The following is a 20,313-nucleotide window of genomic DNA, read 5'->3' as shown; positions in this document are numbered from 1 at the left end:
AGAACAGATTTAGTAAATTGACTATGGGGGCGTCAACCAAAGGAACCTTGAGTTGGTCCATGATGTGTTGTTCCAACGTACAGCATTTGTTGGCAATTGCAACCGATTTCTTGAACTGCAGCAGGGCATCAAATTCAGACTTGATCACCTTAGGCAACAGTGATGGAAGTTTTAGCACCCTTGACTTGGGTTCCGGGTCTAGACACACAGCCGAAATTCTAGATGCTGAGGGAGCTGGAGGATCTTCCGAAGAATTTAGGTTCAGAGCTTCCATTGCCTTGCATAGAAGTGGAAGGAAATGAGCCTCCTGGAAAATCCTATTGGTCACTACTTCCTCTGACTCCAAATCTCCACTTCATTCCTCGTCATCGAAGACAATCAGCTCATTGTCTGGGTCCACCATTGCCTCTTCCTGAAGTTGAGGATGCCTGCCCTGTGAGGCGGCATAAGGGTCTGGTGATGCCCTGCTCAGTGGTTGAGGCACGTCTGAAGAAGAACAGAGTGTAGTGAGGTCCTGCGCCACTTGCACTCTTGAAGGTGGTGGAGCGGATGCTGTGGCTGGTGTGTCCTGTATGGGGTGTCGAGTCTCATCTGCTGATGTGGAAAGATCTCTGGCTAGATCCATTAGGAGATAATCTCTCAGCTGTTCCTTTAATTGTTGTGGCATGTGTGATGATAAGTGAAACTGTAGAGGTTGAACATGAGAACAGTGTGGGTTGTGCACCACCCCCTGAACGAGTTCCTGATGTTAAGAGGGTAAAACGAAGGGTGCTTCACCCCTCTTCTCCTGTAACACTTGGTGACACGTAGCTGTCTCGAGGAAGCCTTCAAACTCCTCAGAAGACGATGTAGAAAAAATTGCCTCCAGGGTGGGCTGGAATTGGGTGCCTTCCTCCTCAGATAGGGATTCCAGGTCCCTCTGTGACCTGCACACGTTGCTAAGGGCCTCCTTTGGTGCAGTCCCATGCATCACCAGGCCATTGCCTGTTGTGACTGGTTCCCCTACTTCTCTTAGGTGCCAGTTGTTGTAGAGCCATCTTGCCTGTGACAGTACATGCCTCAGCCACCTCGTGCCTGCTGGAAGAGGGGCAGGCTATGGCTACCTCTGCCTGGGATTCAATAGAACCTAAAGGCCCTAGAGCCAGGTTGGATAATGGCGGAGGCACGACTTCCACTGCAGTGTGAGGCTGAAGTGACTTAGGTTTCTTTGGTGGGTGGTCTGATTTGCATGTTGCCTTCCCCATGGGCACAAACCATGCTGCGGGTCTTATGGAGGCTAAGGGCTGTGATAATAGCCGGGCCAGGTGCTGACGAGCTGCGGGAGGGCCCTGAATACACTTCCCCCGTGGCTGGAGCTTCCCACTGAGGCCTTCCATGGGCAAGAGGATGGAGGAGAGGGTGGCAGGCACTCGGCATCCTGGGGAGCATGCTGCAAGGGGCGTCCCCGCTCACGCCGTGAAAGCAGGAGGCCATCTGGTGATTGCCAGTAGATAGGCACAGACGCATCTGAGAAACAAGGCTGGTGGGGGGAGCAGAGTCCAACGAAGACAACAGTGGTCTTACAGCCGAAGCGGTGGAGCAGCTGCTTCGCGGGCAGCTCAGTGCCACTGCAAAGTCTTGGGGGGGGGGAGAAACGTAAAATGACAAACCCCTGTTTGTTTGTTTTAAACAAGACACACGTAGGAAAACAGTAAAGGAAGGAAAAGGTACAGACACACAATAGGGAAAAAAACACCAAACTATACAGGCCTGAACGCAGAGAGGAGCTAGATGAACCGTTCTTGGTGGAAGGCAGAAGAGAAACTGAAATAAGGAGCTGCGCAGAGCAGGAAGTCCTTGTAAACGAACACTCTTTAGCACTCTTCTCCCTTCAACCACTAGGTGCAGCTAGCTACCTCACCTGAGATCAGCTTTTCCATGCACAGGAGAAGATCCTGCATTGACAACCAGTCAATGATAAACCCCAGTGTCATTCCCCACCCACCCTATGCTTTGACACAGGGTGTGACAATCCTCATCCTAGTCTGGGAAGCAAAAAAAAAAAAAGCTCAGGAAAAAAATCCTGTCGCTATCAACTATCATAAAGACACACAGCAGCTCATGTTCCACCAGATACTATACAGGGTAATAAAGTATTCAGATTGCTTTTATGGTATGATAACCAGGAAAAGCTCATACCTCCAGTCACACTCAGCTTGTTCCAAATTCAGAAAATCAGTTCTGAGTGTATATGTTAAGGTGAACATAATTTATTAATATGCATAATAACTGCCCATTGTACACATTCACCAAGTCACATAGAGGATGTGCCACATTAATCTTCCATGAAGGGGAAACTGTGCACATTTTCTGGTCAATACAAATAATCTCTAACAGGCCTTGGGGAATGTGCATGTATCACCTGAATTCCGTACATTCTCTGCCATTATGCATAATCCCCAATAGGCTTTGGGGAATGCTATCTCGGCTGAATTTTGTACATTCTCCAGCCAATATGAATAATCGCCAACTGTCTGATATGTTTATTATATTTTACATACAGACACTTGCATAGGAAGATGGTGCATGGATGGCAAGACATAGATGCCTTTTCACTGGAGAATTTCTGGATCAGTCAGTCACTCTATTACTATGTTGATCTCTGTCTAGTAAAATGTATTTTATGACAGAGACCCAGTTTTATCTGTTCTCAGGCCATATCCATGACATGTAGATGCTTTAACACATGTGAATAGACAAGGTAGTAGATTGCTTTAAACAAAGAAGTTAAAGATCTTTGCTTTTAAAAGAGGTAAGGTATCAAACTATAAATGCTTCATCAATAGAAAAAGAAATGCTGAAAGGATTGAAATTTTAGATTTTTATTTCTGGGAGTTTAGTTTAAACTTATCTCTGGCCAGCCTATCGGCAATTTATTTCAAGAATCTAACAAATTAATTTGGCTTTGGTACAGTTCCTACTGGCTGTAGTTTATGCTTTGTCACGTAATGGATCACAAATGAATCCAAAACTGTACTGACTAGAACACTTCATCAGCTTAAGAAATCATCACATTTTCTTTTGCTCTGCATGGGAAAGGATTTGGAGAACCACCATCATTTACAAGACATGATCTAATAAAAGCCTCACATTTTACATTAATGTTATATAGTTCACAGGGCACAGGCTAGGACATGCACCAAAGACATCCAGATTGAAAACTCCAATTACTTCAACTAAATGCTAGGGTTGAGACAAGTAACTCTTTTCTCTTTCCTTTGCTTGTAATATCAGTAGAGCAACCAAACTCACAGCTCTGCTATGAGGAAAAACTACCACAAAGCTATGTCCACATTAAAGGTGTCTCAAATGAATAAAGTCCACAACACCATTATCAGGAAATGTATAGTACTGAAAAAAATCCTTTGTTGTTTTTTAATTTAAATCCCATTCTTCCTCCCAAAGAAATGTGTTCCATGTTCACATTTCCCCCTTCCCCTTACTTCCATTTCTGTCTCATACATTTGTGTCTTATGCCATATTGTTTCTGTTCATTTCCTTTAACGTGTTCCTGAAGACACACATACTGTTCATACAGAGCCTTTAAATGATAACCCCTATTTGGTGTTTGCTATGATAAGTTCTCATCCTCTGCCTAACTCCTTTTATGTTAAGGGCTCCTTTTGGAAGGAAGAACAGGATATACATTTAATAAAAATAAATAAAATATCTGTTTTTTTACTGTCCTCGTGTTTCATTTCTTCTAAGCTATAAAATGGAATGTATATGTTTAAAGAGGTCTGCAACTATTGTTCAGTAGAAAGGAGGGTAATTGGGGTGCATATAATGTCCGTTGGAGGAAATTACATAAACAATATAAGAGCCCTGCTGGATGAGGACAAAGACCTACTCGGTCCTGCATTCTGTTCTCACAGCAGCCAATCAGATGCCTCTGGGAAACCTGCAAGGACCTGAGTGCAGTACTGCTCTTTCCACTCATGATTCCCAGTAATTGATTTTTCAGAGGAATGTTGTCTCTGACAGTGGAGGTAAAACATAGCCTTATCCTCCATGAAGTTGTCTACTCCTTTTTTAAAGCCATCCAAGTTGGTGGTGTTAAGGGTTAATTTCTCTAGCAAGAGAAGACCTTCAGGGCTGTAATTGTTATGTCTTAGCACCCCCCATCTTACAACGGATATTCTATCCACCATCTCAAGGATGCAAGCTGATCACGTACTATAGGCGTGCTCGGCTGCATGAACAGGGTATGACCGGATGTGTGCAAGGTCTACTGTAGAGATTGTAAGCTGGGAGAACTAGTTTGAATGTGACACACTGTAGTATTACCTTATTTGGAGTTCCTACTGTAAGCGTCCCGTAAGTCGTTTGCTGGGAGTTATAAATATCAGGGGACGAAGACAGTTGGGGGTCGACTGCACTCACATTGCCCTCTGTCTCTTGTGAGTGCCTTTTGAATAAACTTTTTATATTTTACTTCTAACTGCTGTCTAACAACTTTAATTGACCAGAGCGAGACACAAACATTCTCATAACAGTGGTCACTACAACATCTTGAGGAATAAATTCGATAATTTAATTATGTGCTGTGTGAAGCACTTTCTTTTGTCTGACTTCAACCTTCCAGCAATCAGCTTCATTGGCTGGGCCAGAGTTCTACTATTATGAGGGAGAAAAACTTCCCTCCACACCATGCATAATTTTATACACCTCTAACATGTCCCCCTTTACTCACCTTTTTCCTAAACTAGAAAAGACGTAAATGTTGTAGCCTTTCCTCATATGGGAGTTTCTCCAACTCCTTCATCATTTTGATTGCCCTTTTCAAAACCTTTTCCAGCTCTATAATATCCATTTTGAGGTAAAGCAACCAGAACTGTATCACTTACACAAATCTAGGATGCAACCTTGCATGGAGTAACAGCATTATGATGTTGGCACTTTTGTTTTCAATCCCTTTCCTACTGATCCCTAACATGGAATTTGCCTTTTTCACAACTGATACACACTGGGTCAACATCTTCATGGAGCTATCCATGACAACCCCAAGGTCTCCATCCTGGTTAGTTCAGGTGAGACTTAGCTTAGAAAGAAAAAGAAGGCTAAGTGCAGGGATTTTTGTTTATGGTAATATTCAAATCATATTTATCACCCCATCCCCAGCATTTTGAAGTAGAATTGTCACTGCAAGGCTGTACCTCACGGTCCTTCTGAATGTGGCTCTGAATAACACTGAGTACACATGTTCTATAAACAACATGTCTACACTTACATATTAAACAGTATGCTCTAATTTAGTAACACTGCACCCAAAATACTCTTACAGACGAAAGCATAAAATTTATAAAATCTGGTTTTATGTAGGTATTTATTATCATGCTTATATCTTGCTCTTTTTAAAAAAAGTTTCCACAGGGCTACCATGCAACTTTTCATAAACTTGCTTACCTATGATGTAGCAGCATGTATGTCCTCAGAATCTTTTCTTTCCTCCCAGTGAATATATGTAACGATTATAAATATTGTACATCGCTTCAGGATGCTTCATGGGAAGTGACTCATAAATGAAAATAACAGCAGCAGCTTTTTGCCTCCAGACAGACAAATTGCACCACTCACCAAGGGACACAAAGTCATACATAGCTTCCATTTCAAAAATAATCTAGGCAGAAATTAAAGATTACCTGTGCATAACGCAGAAGTTTCTCTGTCGCATCTGGGTCCTTATTCCAAATCAAATCTTCACACAACAGCAAAAGCTCCTTATGGATATCATCATACACTGGCAGATTTCCTGCATTCACAATCCCCATGTCCATTCCATACTGACAATACAGGAGGCGGTGGGGAGGAGGGAGACAATGAATACTACAAGACATATATTCTGATCAGAAACTATTTTGTCAAAATGCTTACATTACCTTAATGGCATGGTAAAGAAAAACTCCGTGCATTGCTTCTCGAATAGCCTCCATTCCCCGAAAGGAAAAAGACAGATTGGAAAGGCCTCCGCTTATTTTGGCTCCAGGCAGAGTTTCCTGACAATAGTAGGATAATTAGTAAGCTCTTAATACTTTATAAAATCTACTTTCCTATGAGGAGCCTAAGCATCAACAGTGAATTCATGAAGCACATCTTTATGGTCTGACTCTAAGGAGAGTTAGCTACCAAGTCACACAGCAGTGTCTGGACTCCACAGAGGCAGCAGGAAAACAGCAACATATACAGATACTGTAGTTGCCAGCTTGCTTACTGACAGAGGGCTCAGTTATGCTGTAGCAAATAGAAAAGCTGTCATACCAGGCAATGTTTCTTTCAATACATAGCCTATCCCACATTCACTCTTCCCACATCCAAGTTTGTTTGTCTTGCACATTTCCCCACATACAGAAAAGCTAGTATTTGGTGGATTATTTTTAATGTTCTACATTTATAGTATTTCCTATCCCTTGTGAATAAGGTGTGAAAATCCTCAAAATAGGAGATGGTCAGTCTATACATAAGATAGCTTACTCCAATTTTTTTAAAAAAGACATTCTTAGTAAGTACATCCACTAAACTAAGAAATTTCACCCTGATTTTATATTATCATTATTTGTGCCAGATATATCTGCTTGACTATGAGACTCAGCCATTCTGCAGATGGACACTGGAGGTCTGAGTTCAAATCCCACCTCAAGGCTGCTTCATGCATTACAAAATTCCTATCAGAAGATTGATTCACAAGCCTCGTATATATAGATCTCAACATATAATCATACGCAAATGTAAATCACTGCATGTGTGTCTGCTGAAAGGCTGCAATTAGCTACAGCTTCCCAACACATGCACACAGTTATTTACATGCCTGCAGACTCCTCCCATGTACAATACACATGTAAGCAATGAGTTAATTAACTTCTACATGGGCATTTTTAGCTTGTGAAACATATGGTTACCATGGGGAAATCATACCCCCTTGATCAGTCAAATCATAATATTGATCTCCCTCACAGTGGTGGTATGTAGATAAAAGAAATAAAGAAATTGTTAACTTTGCTTTTATCCTCCTCAGCTTTAGGAAGAGGATGGGTTATAAAGCCAAACCAATAAAGGTAGAAATAGGTAATGACTATATTTTTGCCCTGTATTTACAGATATCTCTCTCACACACATACACACAAACATATATATTAAACAGAATTTAAAGAAAAACCTGTTCATAGTATAATCACACTAGAGACAGAACACAATGACAATAATGGAACTTGTGCTGATTAAATGAGGCAGCTCTGACATGTGAATATTGCCCCATTTTGTGAATACTGCCCCATTTAATTACTATAAGCATATTTACAATACAGATAATGGTTTGGATTATTTTTAGACTACTATATAATTTAAAATGTATCTGCTATCCACAGCAGTGTTCAGGAACGAGCTCTGCAGACAGGGAGCTGTACTGTTCTGTTTAAGACGCTGCTTACATTCTAGCGCACTCCGTCTCTCTTCCCTCCCCAGTACTAATAACAAAACAAAGAAATCAACACACACACACCAAAGAACTCTCCAGACTCACTTTTATGGCTTTAGTTGCATTGATAAAGTTAACTGCATACAGATTGTGTTCGTCCATTCCAGTACCTATGGTCAGAATGTTGGGATCAAAAATGATATCATTCGGATTAAAGCCCACTTTGTTCGCCAGGAGATGGTAGGCTCTGCTGCAGATTGAAATTTTTTCAGCAGATTCGGTGGCCTGAAGAAAGAGGAAGAAAAAAAGAAGTGAGAAGGGAAGGTAGGTTTTTTGTCTGCAAAGCCTGACCATGTGTACCCCAATGGAGGTATACTTAGCACATGAGTTTATGGCACTTGTGACATGGATGTGGAGCAGTGGTGGAGGAGGAGGCAAGCAGGCTGGCTATGGGAGCACTGGATGGCGGCTAACTAGACAACAGCTGCCCTTTACATCTTCTTTGCTGGAGTCCCACCTTGAAGTTGGAGTCAGGAAAAGAGGGGATCAAGGTATTTTTTTCCCTAGGGTATTTTTGTTTCCTAGTTGCCACTGGAAAAATAGGATATTTTTTTTCCTAGTTGCCACTGGAAAGAATACCAAGTGGGATTTCTAATTACCATTGGTATGATATGTGGGTGGGGGGGGGAAGGACCGTAGTTACATTAAGAAGCTCACAGAGGCTTATTTCTAGGTTAGTGTGCATAGGGGCGCAGTCTTTCTGCATATGAGGACGATATACTAATGAAGAGTTCCATGTTGTTATAAAGTTTAACTGACTATTTCAATTTACTGCTGCTTATTTGCGTTGTAGAGATGTTTCTTTTCTAAGGCCTTTTCTCAAAAGTATACATTCTGTTTTTGCATGCTAATACTGCCTATCACTTCTAAGCCCAAAGAACAAGAGCTTCCTTTTCTATATTGCCATGTTGACTATTTTCAAGATTATTCTTACTTTCTTCTTTAGGATGCCACCGCTTATTTTATTTATTTATTTATTCAATTTATATCCTATTCTTCCTCCCAAAAGAGCCCAAGGCATCAACTTAAATGGATCACCCCTCAGGGAAAGCTTGGGTGAACAAACATGTGTTAAGCAGGCACGAGAACACTGATACTGTAGGCATCCACTTGATATTTCCTGGGAGTGCATTCCAAAGGGCAGGTGCCATTACACAAAACGTGCTGGTTTTTGTAGACATATGATGAACCTCAGGAGGATGTCTCTCCATCTGCAGGCATATTTGTAATGCTTGCTTTAATAACATATGGTATTATGATTTTTTTAAATTTCATGAACATACTGAACTGTACATTTTGTGTGTAAATCAAGTCATGCATTACACATTTCATCTTTTTCATCTTTTTAGAGAAGTAAAATAAAGTTAGGTTTGCCAGACTATTTACACACACTTTAAATGTACCCAATATTGGTTTTTATTTTGCTTTGCTTTTGAAACAAAGAAAACTGAGGGGAGGGCAGATCTTTTCATTTCTGGAAATTTTACATTTCTAATTAGCTGTCTGCAGTAACATCTGAAATGGCTCTAATTTGGTGAAACAGACAAAGTCGAAGTGAAGGTGGAATTTCAAAAAGCAGCGTGGCTTGCCTAGTAACTCGGATGAAACTAACTTAAGACATATGGCAGACAGGATTCCTTCTCCCTCCAAGAGCCAGAGTAGGACAAATGCATTCCTTCAAAAAGAACAAAAAAGGGGGGCACTAAAAAGAGCCGCTGTTGGATCAGACTAAGGGCCACCTAATCCAGCATCCTATTTCTAAAAGCAGCTGGAGCAGTGCTCCTCAGAAGCCCTTCTCCCCTGCTATTTGTGCCCCCATGCCTCCCCACAAATAGAGGAATACTGCTCCTGAACCCTGAGATTACACTTAGCTTTTAACAGCAAATACCCACTGATAAACCTGTCCTTTATACATCTGTCTAATCCTACAAGCCAGCGTTAACCACAGGGAAACCATATTAGGAATGACTTTTGTGTTTGGTTCACTGTTGAAAGTTACTTAAGGAGGTTACTGGTGCTTACTCTAAAAGTGTATCAAGAAGCAACATTGCTGAAATAAAGCAGAACTGTGGCTCAGACAGTGCATGGCTACGGAACTGTATGGGAACAAACACAACAAATAATGCTTTTAGTGGATGATTTCTTTCTTATCCTGTCAGCTTTGAAAAGATCTTTGTAAATTGACACCTTACTAGCCATGAACTACACTGAGACACTAATGAGCTCAGTAACTGAGTGGATTCTGTTTTCAATATTCCTGTATAAATGCTGTTAACTCAGGGGTGTCAGATATTCTCAGGCCCTTTTCCTGCTCTGGTTCCCTCTCTGTTCCTTTACTACTCCAGATAGGACAAAGTATTATGGAAGTCAATAAGATATATTAAAAAAAAAGTGGTACTGACCTGACCTACTTCATCAAAGGCCATAACCACCACAGCCGCTCCATATCTTTTTATGTTTCTTGCTTTTGTAAGGAAGTCATCTTCGCCTTCCTTCAGACTAATGCTGTTCACTATGCATTTTCCTTGACAGCACTTCAACCCAGCCTCTATCACTGCGAAATTTGAAGAGTCAATACAGAGCGGCACCTGATACCAGGAGCGGGGTGGGGGGACGGAGGAGAGAGAAGAGTTGGTATGGCAAATCAACATATATATTTTTGACGCCAACGGGATCACGAACAGAAAGATTTTACAACAGTATTATTTTCTAAGCTTGATGAGAGAACACAGGATAGCCATACATAACAATCATGTTCACATTCCATGGTTTAAAGAAATAGCCAAGACCCTATGGAGACAACATGCAACTCTGATTATACTCATAAGCTAAAGTTCCCAACTTTGGCTTTTGAAAGCACAAGATTTGCATTAAAAGGGATAACCACCATTAAAACACCTGTGAGGCTAAGGACGCCCAATTGAGCTGCACCTGCATTTCTAAAATATTTGGTGGGCCAGCCATGAATATTATAACCCTAGCTGAAAGACAGCAAGAGGAAGAATTAACAAAAGGTTACAAACTCCTGAATTTGAGGATACCTGTACATTTAATAGATACATATGGCAGTATTTAACAAAATAATTGTATGAATCAAACAACTTGCATTTGTGCAATGGGACTCCCCCTCCCTACATGCTCCATCCCCAAATCTGCTCCAGAGGGTTGGGGGGAAACCCAGAAGAGATTTAGGGGGTGCATGGCGGAAGCAAAGGGGGATAACGTTCTGTTATGGAAGGAGAAATCCTTGCACTGATGGAACGTTTGCCGTAGTGCTACACTGAATAGAAGCCATAGTTTTTCCTAATGCAGAACTAAAGTGGAAGAGGCTTCATGTTAAACCAGAGGTAGCAATGCTCAACAAGCAACTGGACTAGTGAATAGTTCAGTCAGTAGAGTGTGCATGCATGAGAGGGGGAAAGAGAAACACATAACCCTGCAAATTTTAAAGGAACAGAAACCCCTCTAGTTTATTAATATACCATCATCATCATCATCATCATCATGCCTTTACCCTGAGGTCCCAGGGTGGGTTACAACCATTTAAAGAACATCTTTAAAAATTTAAAATAGCTTACAATCACAAAAATAGGGTGGGTTCTAAAAGGCCAGGGTAAAGAAGTGCATCATCAGCATTTGACAAAAACTGTATAGTGAAGTTGCCAGATGCACCTCGGTGGGGACGGAGTTCTACCATTTATAGGCTGCTACAGAACATGCCCTCTCCTAAGCCACTACCCCGAGCTTCCAAGGGCAGTAGAATTCTGCCAATCTCAACATCCTAGAGGGTCTGTAGGGAAGACCTCCTGCAGGGAATGAGGCAGTTTTTCAGATATTTGGGGCCTATGTTGTTTAGGGCTTTAAACACTAATGTGAGCACCATGAATTGGCCCAGAAACAAACCGGCAACCAATGCAGTTGTTTTAAAATAGAGGTTATATGAGATCTAAAGGGAACCCCAGCCAATAATCTGGTCACTTCATTTTGGACCAGTTGAAGTTTTTGAGTTATCTTCAAGGGTAGCCCCACATACAGCACATTGCAATAATCCAATCTGGAAGTCACCAGAGCCTATAGTATGGCAGCCAAATCACTTCTGTCCAAAGGGGTTGCAACTGGTGAACCAACCAGAGATGGAAAAAGGTACTCCTAGCCACTGAGGCCACCTTAGCTACCAGTGACAAGGCTGAATCCAGGAGTATACCCAAGCTGTTGACCTGCTCCTTCCAGGGGAGTGCAACTCCATCCAGAACAAGCCATCTCCCCACCTCCCAGACATGAGAACTCTGGACACAACACTTCTGTCTTTTCAGGATTCAGGTTTAGTTTATTGGCCCACATCCAGCCCACCACCACCTCCAAGCACCATGTATCACATATATACACACAGATTTAACAGGGAAAAGACACACTTCTTTCTTCAGGTTATTTTAGATGCTCTTTGCAGACTATGGTATCATTTTGACAAGATTCCCTTTATCTAACAGCAATATTTGCCAGGCACGGACATTTAAATTTTTGAAGGACACAAAAAAGGTACAGGGGAAGAACTAACATTGAGCAAAGCAGTTTCCTGCCAATTTCAAAATGGCATGCTCCAGCTGAATGGAAAAAAAGGAAAGCACATCAGATTGAATATAGTAAGAAAAAACAATATTTTCCCCTCGATCATAAGTCTACTTCTTATTTCTCCTCACATCCAGCATGCAATGCCAAAGATGAGAGACAGAGTACACTAGGACTCAAGGCTAACTAAAATACACAAAACTGAACCTCCTCCTCCTAACATCAGTATCTGCGGGTAGATTGGGGGTACTTAGTGGTGAGTGGTAATGTGCTCACACTTAGGCTACATTCATCTTTTTTTTTAACACTCCTTTCTCACTTGACAGTTTTGATTGTCTTCCCTTCAGATTATAGCAGTGGACTGTTTACACCCTATTCAAATAACAACTTGAGTTTCCTGATTAAATGAGATTCTTTCTCCAGGTAGAAACAAAGAAAGCTGCCCTATACCAGGTCAAGGTATTTGTCCATGTAGCCCAGTATTGCCTACTCTGACAGGCAACAGTTCTCAGGCAGAGGTCTTTCCCATCACCTTCTATCTGATATTTTAACGGCAAACACCTGGGATTGAACCTGGGATCTTCTGTATGAAAAGCATGTGTTCTACTATTGAGCTACGGTCTCTTGATCATGGGGCATGTCCACTGACTTAAAATTGTGGTGTTTAAGGCAACTGAAGAATTGAGACAGACATCTGGCTGGGTCTCATGTGTACCTTGCAACAGATGGCTATGATAGCCACACCAAAACATACACCTAACTATGAAACAATGGTCTTTTTTTGATGCAATGCTAAACTATGGTTTAGTTTTATATTGGGGTAAGGAACCTCATGCCCATGGGCTTAATGCAGCCCTCCAGTGCTCTCTATCCAGTCCTCAGGACTCTACGTAGGCTGGACTTGCTCATCACCGCACCCTGCACCCTCCTCAAGTGCTTCTGCCTGGCTGGAATGTGTGCTTGAACTATAATAATGCCTCTTGCTTGCCTGGATGGAGGATGAAGGGATGGATGATTGTACAAACTTTTAATATTTGCATGACTGGAATGTAGCCTATTGTCATGGCCCCATCAGAGGACTCCTCAGATGAGGACGACTCGGGAGTAACAGCAGCAGACCCAGGAGCAGCAGACTCAGAAGGACACACAGAGGAGCCTCCTGAGAATCCAGCTCCTTCTGCCCCTCAGCTGCAGAGCACCCCAGATACAGCAGAGGCCCTGCAGCCAGACACAGACAGTGAACAGGATACTCCCCCCTCACCTGCAGAACGTAGACAGCAGAAGGTCAGGCAGAAGAGAGGCAGGCCTGTCTCCTTAAGGCCCAAACGCTGAGGGCTCTCACCTGCTGTCAACCTTGCTCTTTATAAGGCACACCTTGGCTGCAGCTTGTTGCTGACTGCAATGTCAGGCGTGGCTTATGTGTTCCTAGTTTCCTGGCACCCTCTTTCGGACTGACCCCTTGGCACTTGATCCCGGACCTCTACTGACCTCACTTCTGGACTCCTGACTCGGCAAGTACGCTTCAGACAAGCCTGGCCCTTATCAGCTCCCCTCCTCCTAGACCTGGCAGATTTATGACCAGACTGCCGGCTAAGGACTTTGCTTCCCTGCCAACCACCCAGGAATTTCCAGCCCCCCACCGGCACTGCTGACGCAGTGTAGAGCTGACACCTATTATGCAAAAGAGTCACACCCACTGACATGCTCACTTTTGCCTCGGGCATCAGCTAACCACTGGCATGTGGTCCCAGAAGGTTCACCGCAAGGAACTGTTGCCCTGGGGCTAAGGTTTCCCACTCCCAGCTTTACATAAATAAGTCTCGTGTGCAGGAGATCTTGCCTCTCTTCTTTAGTTCAGCCACAAGGAGGAGACTGAAACTTCCTACTGCAAGAACGGATTTTGTAAACCACTTAGAGGGGTTTTTTTACAATTAAGCCCTATATACATTTTGTTAAAGAAAAATAAAGAACATCTATTTTAATGTAACATCAGACGTTGTGCATACAACCTTCGCAATGTCAGGTTCTGAAGCAATGAAGTTGCAGAATCTGGCCATAGCGCTTGGCCCATCTAGCATTCCATCATCCATATTGATATCCAAAATCTGAGCTCCCATTTCAACTTGGGCCTTGGCTACACTCAGTGCTTCCTAAAAAGGGATCACAAAAATATTTTTAATTGGAAAAAAAGAATAAGCTAGTCCCAGCAAAAACCTCTTTTTTCCTCTTTGATATAATACAGAATTGGAAATGATCAGCACCCTCCCTCCCAATAAAGCTCCAAATATTTATTAATTTAAATGTGTAGTCCATTCTGTCTGGGTTTAAGACAAATTCTTCCTCTCTTCATTAAGGGCTTGGTTCACTCAAAAAGTGGATTATTTCTCCATACAATGTGCTGGGAAATAGTTCCTTGGGGCTCAGTTTGCACATCACCACAATGTGGGAGCTGCTTCTCTGTGGCTTCTTCCCACAATGCCCCAATAATATACAGATTCAGAAACCATGGAGATAGGAGCAACAATACAGTTTCTTCTCCATCCTCCTTATGGGCTGGACAAAATTTACAAAGGAATGAGACACGTTATTGGCCCCAGTGGTTCCACCATGCCACTCCTTTTCTCCAGTGCCTACACATCTCTCTTGCTTTACCTCAATTACAAGGTATGCAAGTCAGGAATCTATGACTCCATTTCTCTCTTTCAGCTGTCAAAGTACAGCTGAAGCTCACAGTTCCAGAAATTCAAATTCTTGAATACGTTTAGGCCTATTACCAACAAGATATGCAAAACTGCTTCCACACTAGACCTTTTATCGTTACAAGAGAAGTGCATCAACATTTTTTCATGTAGTAACAAAACAAGTACACTTCCATCAACAGGAAAAGAAATTGTCTCCATATAACTTATCAACTGGAAACTGTATAGGTAAACTTTAAGATAGATTATACAACATAAAATATTATAAATTAAAGCCAATCTAAGCTGAAGACTTACTTCATAATTGCCAGCCATGATGAGTTTGGCAAACCTTCTTGACCCTGCAACATTGCAGCGTTCACCAATGTTAACAAAGTTGGTGTACTGCCCAATCCTGAAGGGTTCCAGACCTTGAAAGGAAAAAATAATTAACCCAGGTTGAAAAACAGAACATATTCCTTGCCTCAATCTACACGGAGCCCTTGCAGAGTAGATGTAGGTCATATATAAAGCACAACAAACTATGCTTTCGATTTACAGACAGATACACTTATTTAAATTTATGTAACTAATAGAACAATCCTATCCTCCAGTAATGCCACATGGATGGAATGGAACACCAATTCCCTTTGTAACTGTAGAATGTGGTGTCTAGCAAAGAAGCAGCAACATCCTATATATATCTAGGATGTCATCAAAGCACTCATCCATGGCAGAACGGATTGAAGTGCAGAAGGAGAGCAAGAGAGGAGTGGCCAGGTTAGCTGGCATCCAATCCACTGTTGGGAGCAATCCTTGCACCAGTGTGCACGCAGAAGTCATATTAATGCATCCAAGTCATATTAATGCATCCATCTCTCTCTCTGTCTTTCTTGCGTGAGCTCAATATATCAAAGACAAAATAAAACTAAAAGTTTGTAATTTCTCAATTCAGTAGGAAGTCTACAACTACATAAATTATATATGGATTCCCAGTAGTGTATAGCTATCTCAAGGTGGAGTAAAACAGTGAAGAGAGGCATTTAAAAAATATATATTTAAAAGAATGAAAATTAGGATGTTTAGAAACATGAGTCTCTCTCTCTCTCTCTCTCTCACCTGACAGCAACATGTCACCTTCTGAAAAGGAGGAGGTGGGGATGCGAGGCTTGCATGCCTTTACGGCTTCAGCTATCTCCCTGCATTACAAAACAGCAAAACACAAAGTAACAGCCAGGGCTTTACAAGCAGGAATTAAGTACAAGTGGAACAGGTTAGAGACCTATATATTTGTTTATTACACTCTCTCCCATTTTTCCTCTAAGGAGCTCACAGAAGTGTTCCAACCATATCTAATGCAACTCTTTGTAAAAATAGTAATTAACATACTTACCTTTGAATACCACCCAAGAAATACATGGAAGTGCTCCCAAAATTGCCTAATTCATTCTCATGACAAGAAGGCACAGCTTGTGAAACCTGATTTGTTGAAGTTAACTGTTCCAGATAAAATGGTTGGCTCTTAATCAGACAGAAGTTTAGAACAGTGCAAAGGTGAGTGTCCAGATCCAATCACTCATTCTCTTCACTCACGTTTCTACCTTAGTTTAATTGTATTGACATCCTATGAGAAGCCAGGCATATTCAATAATAAAAAATATCTGTAGTCACTTAATAGCTGATTGCAACACTTTTAGCATATCCAACAGTTTAATCCTTTATCAACAAGGACCATATATGGGACCTGTAAAAGAGTGTTGTAGTATATCCTCACCCACTATAGGAGAGCTCCTTGTTCAGGGCTTCAAGTCAGCCAGCCTTGCCTTTCCCTGGGTTACTATAAAGGTTACCATAAACCAGAGCTTGGAAAAGTTACTTTTTTGAACTACAACTCCCATCAGCCCCAGCCAGCATGCTGGCTGGGGCTGATGGGAGTTGTAGTTCAAAAAAGTAACTTTTCCAAGCTCTGCCATAAACCAGGGGTGGAGAAATGGATCCAGCTGGTGGGCCAGACCTTGACCTCCTCACCCCATGCAGGCCACTTTGACAGGTGGGTGGGGCTGCCCAACTGTCAACCACATGACATCACCATGTTAAGTGATAGGAAGAATCAGGAGTGCACTTAAGAGTACACTCCCAATTCTTTCCTGTGAAGTTCTTTCTTCCTTTTTAGGCACAGCTTGATTTGAGTGGTTCCTGGTGACCAACGAACATGGTTATATTTAGGGTCTCCTGAGCACGCAGATATCTTCTTTTATTTCTGAGCGGCCCAGTTTTGGTTCCAATTCTATCAGCATGAGTACTGAGTTTGCTATTAGACAGAATGACTTATCAGATAAATAGATCTCAAGTTACATCAGCGTTCTTGTATTCTGGGATCAATGTGGCAACATTCTTTACATACATACTCTTATCTTAGTATATAAAATAAAATATCGTAAGAGCACATCTATTCTTTTCTTAGCTACCTAAGAATCCCATATTTCATTTTCTCTCCTTACCCTGAGATGATCACTGACATTCAACCCTACTTTTTCATTCCCTCATGAAGCCTTAACATTCAGCTCCATCTGTTTATTGCAAGAGAAAGATAGCTAAGCTATCATCATCAGAAAAGAAAGTGAGAGGTTTCCTAATTAACTTTATACAGAGGTTGCTGAAAAACATTTCACCTAAGTAGCTACAGCTGAACAAACATTTAATTTAATTAACATAATCAGCAGTGGTTTTATGCATTGCTCAATTAACATTTTCTGCAACTGACACACAAACATGTTTAATCATGAGAAGGTGGGGGGAAGTGCTAAGCAACAATGTATTTAAATTTTCTGAAAAGTTATCAGCCCAGCCTCACCTCACCTCTGCAGCCTGAAACACCTGCTTATGGAATATTTCTGGTGGCCATTCCTTCCACTAAAACATTCTGCACGTTGAAAGATTTCCCTGGCCCACCCATCAGCTAGATCAGCCTTCCCAACCTTTGGATCCCCAGACGTTGCTGGATTACAGCTCCCATCAGCCGCAGCCAGCATGGCCAATGTCAGGAATTATGAGAACCGTAGTTCAGCAACATCTTGGAACCCAAAGGTTGGGAAAGGCTGAGCTACACTGAAAAAAAACTCAGTGCCACATACTGTACACCTTTACCCAAATTCCAAATCAGGGTAGACATTTTATACAAAATCAATGAAGTTGGCCACAGCCAAAGACATGGCTCAGTCCAGCCTCTCCTTACCATACGTTCTTTGTCCCTTCCTCTTCCCATCCACAGACCTCCACCAGCTAATTCCCATACTTGGCTAAAACCTCTCGAAGACGCAGCTTGCTTGCTGCAACCAGCAAGTCTTTCTCCAAGCCAGCTCCCCAAGGAGCAACTCTGAGGAATGCAGCAGCCATGCTGCTGAAGTGCTCAGCTAGGCATATCCCAAAACTTATTTGCATATAAATAGCACATTGTTATTGTGGCTGCTATGTGAGGAAAATGGGATCAGTCCCCTTCCATTTTCCAGCAAGCCTAAATGCTCTGGTAACTTCTAGATTGGACTACTGCAACGCGCTCTACGTGGGGCTGCCCTTGAAGACTGTTCGGAAACTACAGCTAGTCCAGAATGCAGCGGCCAGATTGTTGACGCGGACCAGAAGGTCCGCTCATATAACACCTGTTCTGGCCCGTCTGCACTGGCTTCCTATTTGTTTCCGGGCTAGATTCAAAGTGCTGGTTTTGACCTATAAAGCCCTACACGGCATGGGACCGCAATACCTGGTGGAACGCCTCTCCCAATATGAACCTACCCGTACACTACGCTCAACATCTAAGGCCCTCCTCCGAGTACCATCCCATCGAGAGGCTCGGAGGGTGATGACTAGAACCAGGGCCTTTTCAGTAGTGGCCCCCGAACTGTGGAACAGTCTCCCTGATGAGGTGCGCCTGGCGCCGACACTACTATCTTTTCGGCGCCAGGTGAAAACCTTTTTATACTCCCAGGCATTTTAAAGTGTATTTTAAACAGCATTTCCATATTTTGGATGTTGTTTGGTTCGTTATTGTTTGTTTGTTTGTTTTTTATTATTTATTGTATTTATTGTATTTATATATTGTGCTTGTTTTTATCTTTTTGTACACCGCCCAGAGAGCCTTCGGGCTTAGGGCGGTATATAAATTAAACTAAATAAAATAAATAAATAAATAAATAAATAAATTGTGTCTGATTGTAGGGACTCTAACCTTCTCAGCACTCTACTGCTCTATCCTCCAGAAAGCCTCTTTGGTTGTCCATACAAATGGCTGAAGTTGTGTTAATATAAAGTTACCGGATATGTGCTGGAGTGGTTCCACAGCAGCCACCAACTATGTTCACCAAACCATCTAAGGCAAAATTCTGTAGATGAGAAAAAACAGTATTCAGATATAATTGGGCAGGTCTGCATATGTGCTGAATTAATAGCAGTATAAAAGTAGCATGTCATCAAGGAGCAGGGTGCCTCCGTGTTTAAAAAATAAGAAATTCAGATTAACTTTGGTTACTTATTGTGAGAATACACTCACAGATTTCCATTTTAACCGAAGCTGGAAATCCCCTTGTTCATTTAGGTCACCTCCTCTCAAAACTTCCCCTGCTCTAAAAGGTCATAGTAGATCCCAAGTGAAGAAGCTAGGGATGAAGGAACTCAAGCTCAACAATTTTGGCTTAACCCAGGAGGTATGCTTCAGCACCCCAGGGTATAGTGGGCATGATTTCAGGGGTACCAACCCCTGAATTATTTCATGACTATTCAGAGGAAGAAGGCACTTACCATGCATGTGGTAGAGGCAGCTTTTCCCTGAAAACAAAAAAACACAGGAAAAAGCCCCCTTCAGACCTACCCCACTCAACATGGGAAGGTTGGGAACTTTGCAAGGGAGGTGAGTGGCCCTGGGTCTCCTGCCCTGTTTCCTGTGGGATTTCCTGTTCAGGCATAATGCCTGAAGAAGACCGAAGTGATACGGTAGAATTCCATTTTAAGTTGTCTCAATTGAAGGAGTGGTCATACAGCTTTTTTTGTTTTGTTTTGTGTATTGGTACAGCCCAATTCGTGTAGCAGAATCTTCAAATGATACCCTGCTAGCTAGCATGAAGACAGCTCGAGTTGCTCATGTAACCACACTTGAAAAGAATTCTCTCACTTTAGTCAGTCATGTTCACTATATTTTTCAAGTGTGTGTACAAAATATAGGTCTATGTACTTGTGTGATGCTTGTCTCAAGTTTTCACTTAAAAGCTTCCCTTCCTAGTCACTAAGGTAGCAAAGTGTCTCAGGATGGGACATCAATTACTACAATGGCATCTCTCTCCTAGCCTGCAGGTTAAACTCTATTCTGAACCTAGTCAGTTTTCACATAAGTATCTCCTTGTTTTATACTGGACACCGAAAACCCACACAATGACGTTATAAATCAACTGGCTGGGTCACATTAAACTTCTGCAGGTCAGCTGACTACCTTATGAGTCCCAAGCAGCTACCAACATGTCTTTCACAATTTGTGATGAATGTTGATGAACTTGGGATCCTGAAGCAGCC

At 42.1% G+C, this 20,313-nt stretch overlaps 1 protein-coding gene across 3 annotated transcripts in view; it reads right to left on the bottom strand.

The window, feature by feature from the left end:
* The window catches only part of MTR (5-methyltetrahydrofolate-homocysteine methyltransferase), a 129,966-nt gene that overhangs the window by 67,734 nt on the left and 41,919 nt on the right, over nt 1-20,313 (bottom strand). For all 3 annotated transcript variants that reach the window (XM_061624578.1, XM_061624576.1, XM_061624579.1), the window contains exons 11-18: nt 19,066-19,133; nt 15,874-15,953; nt 15,073-15,185; nt 14,086-14,226; nt 9,913-10,098; nt 7,556-7,735; nt 5,919-6,035; nt 5,682-5,822 (exon numbers count right to left, since the gene is read on the bottom strand). In XM_061624578.1, coding sequence (XP_061480562.1) covers nt 5,682-5,822; nt 5,919-6,035; nt 7,556-7,735; nt 9,913-10,098; nt 14,086-14,226; nt 15,073-15,185; nt 15,874-15,953; nt 19,066-19,133 — 1,026 coding nt within the window. The remainder of the gene's footprint in view (nt 1-5,681; nt 5,823-5,918; nt 6,036-7,555; nt 7,736-9,912; nt 10,099-14,085; nt 14,227-15,072; nt 15,186-15,873; nt 15,954-19,065; nt 19,134-20,313) is intronic.

The sequence above is a fragment of the Rhineura floridana genome, chromosome 4 (genome assembly GCF_030035675.1).
Source record: "Rhineura floridana isolate rRhiFlo1 chromosome 4, rRhiFlo1.hap2, whole genome shotgun sequence".
In the NCBI taxonomy this organism is placed as follows: domain Eukaryota; kingdom Metazoa; phylum Chordata; class Lepidosauria; order Squamata; family Rhineuridae; genus Rhineura; species Rhineura floridana.
This window is presented reverse-complemented; position numbering and strand designations above follow the sequence as displayed.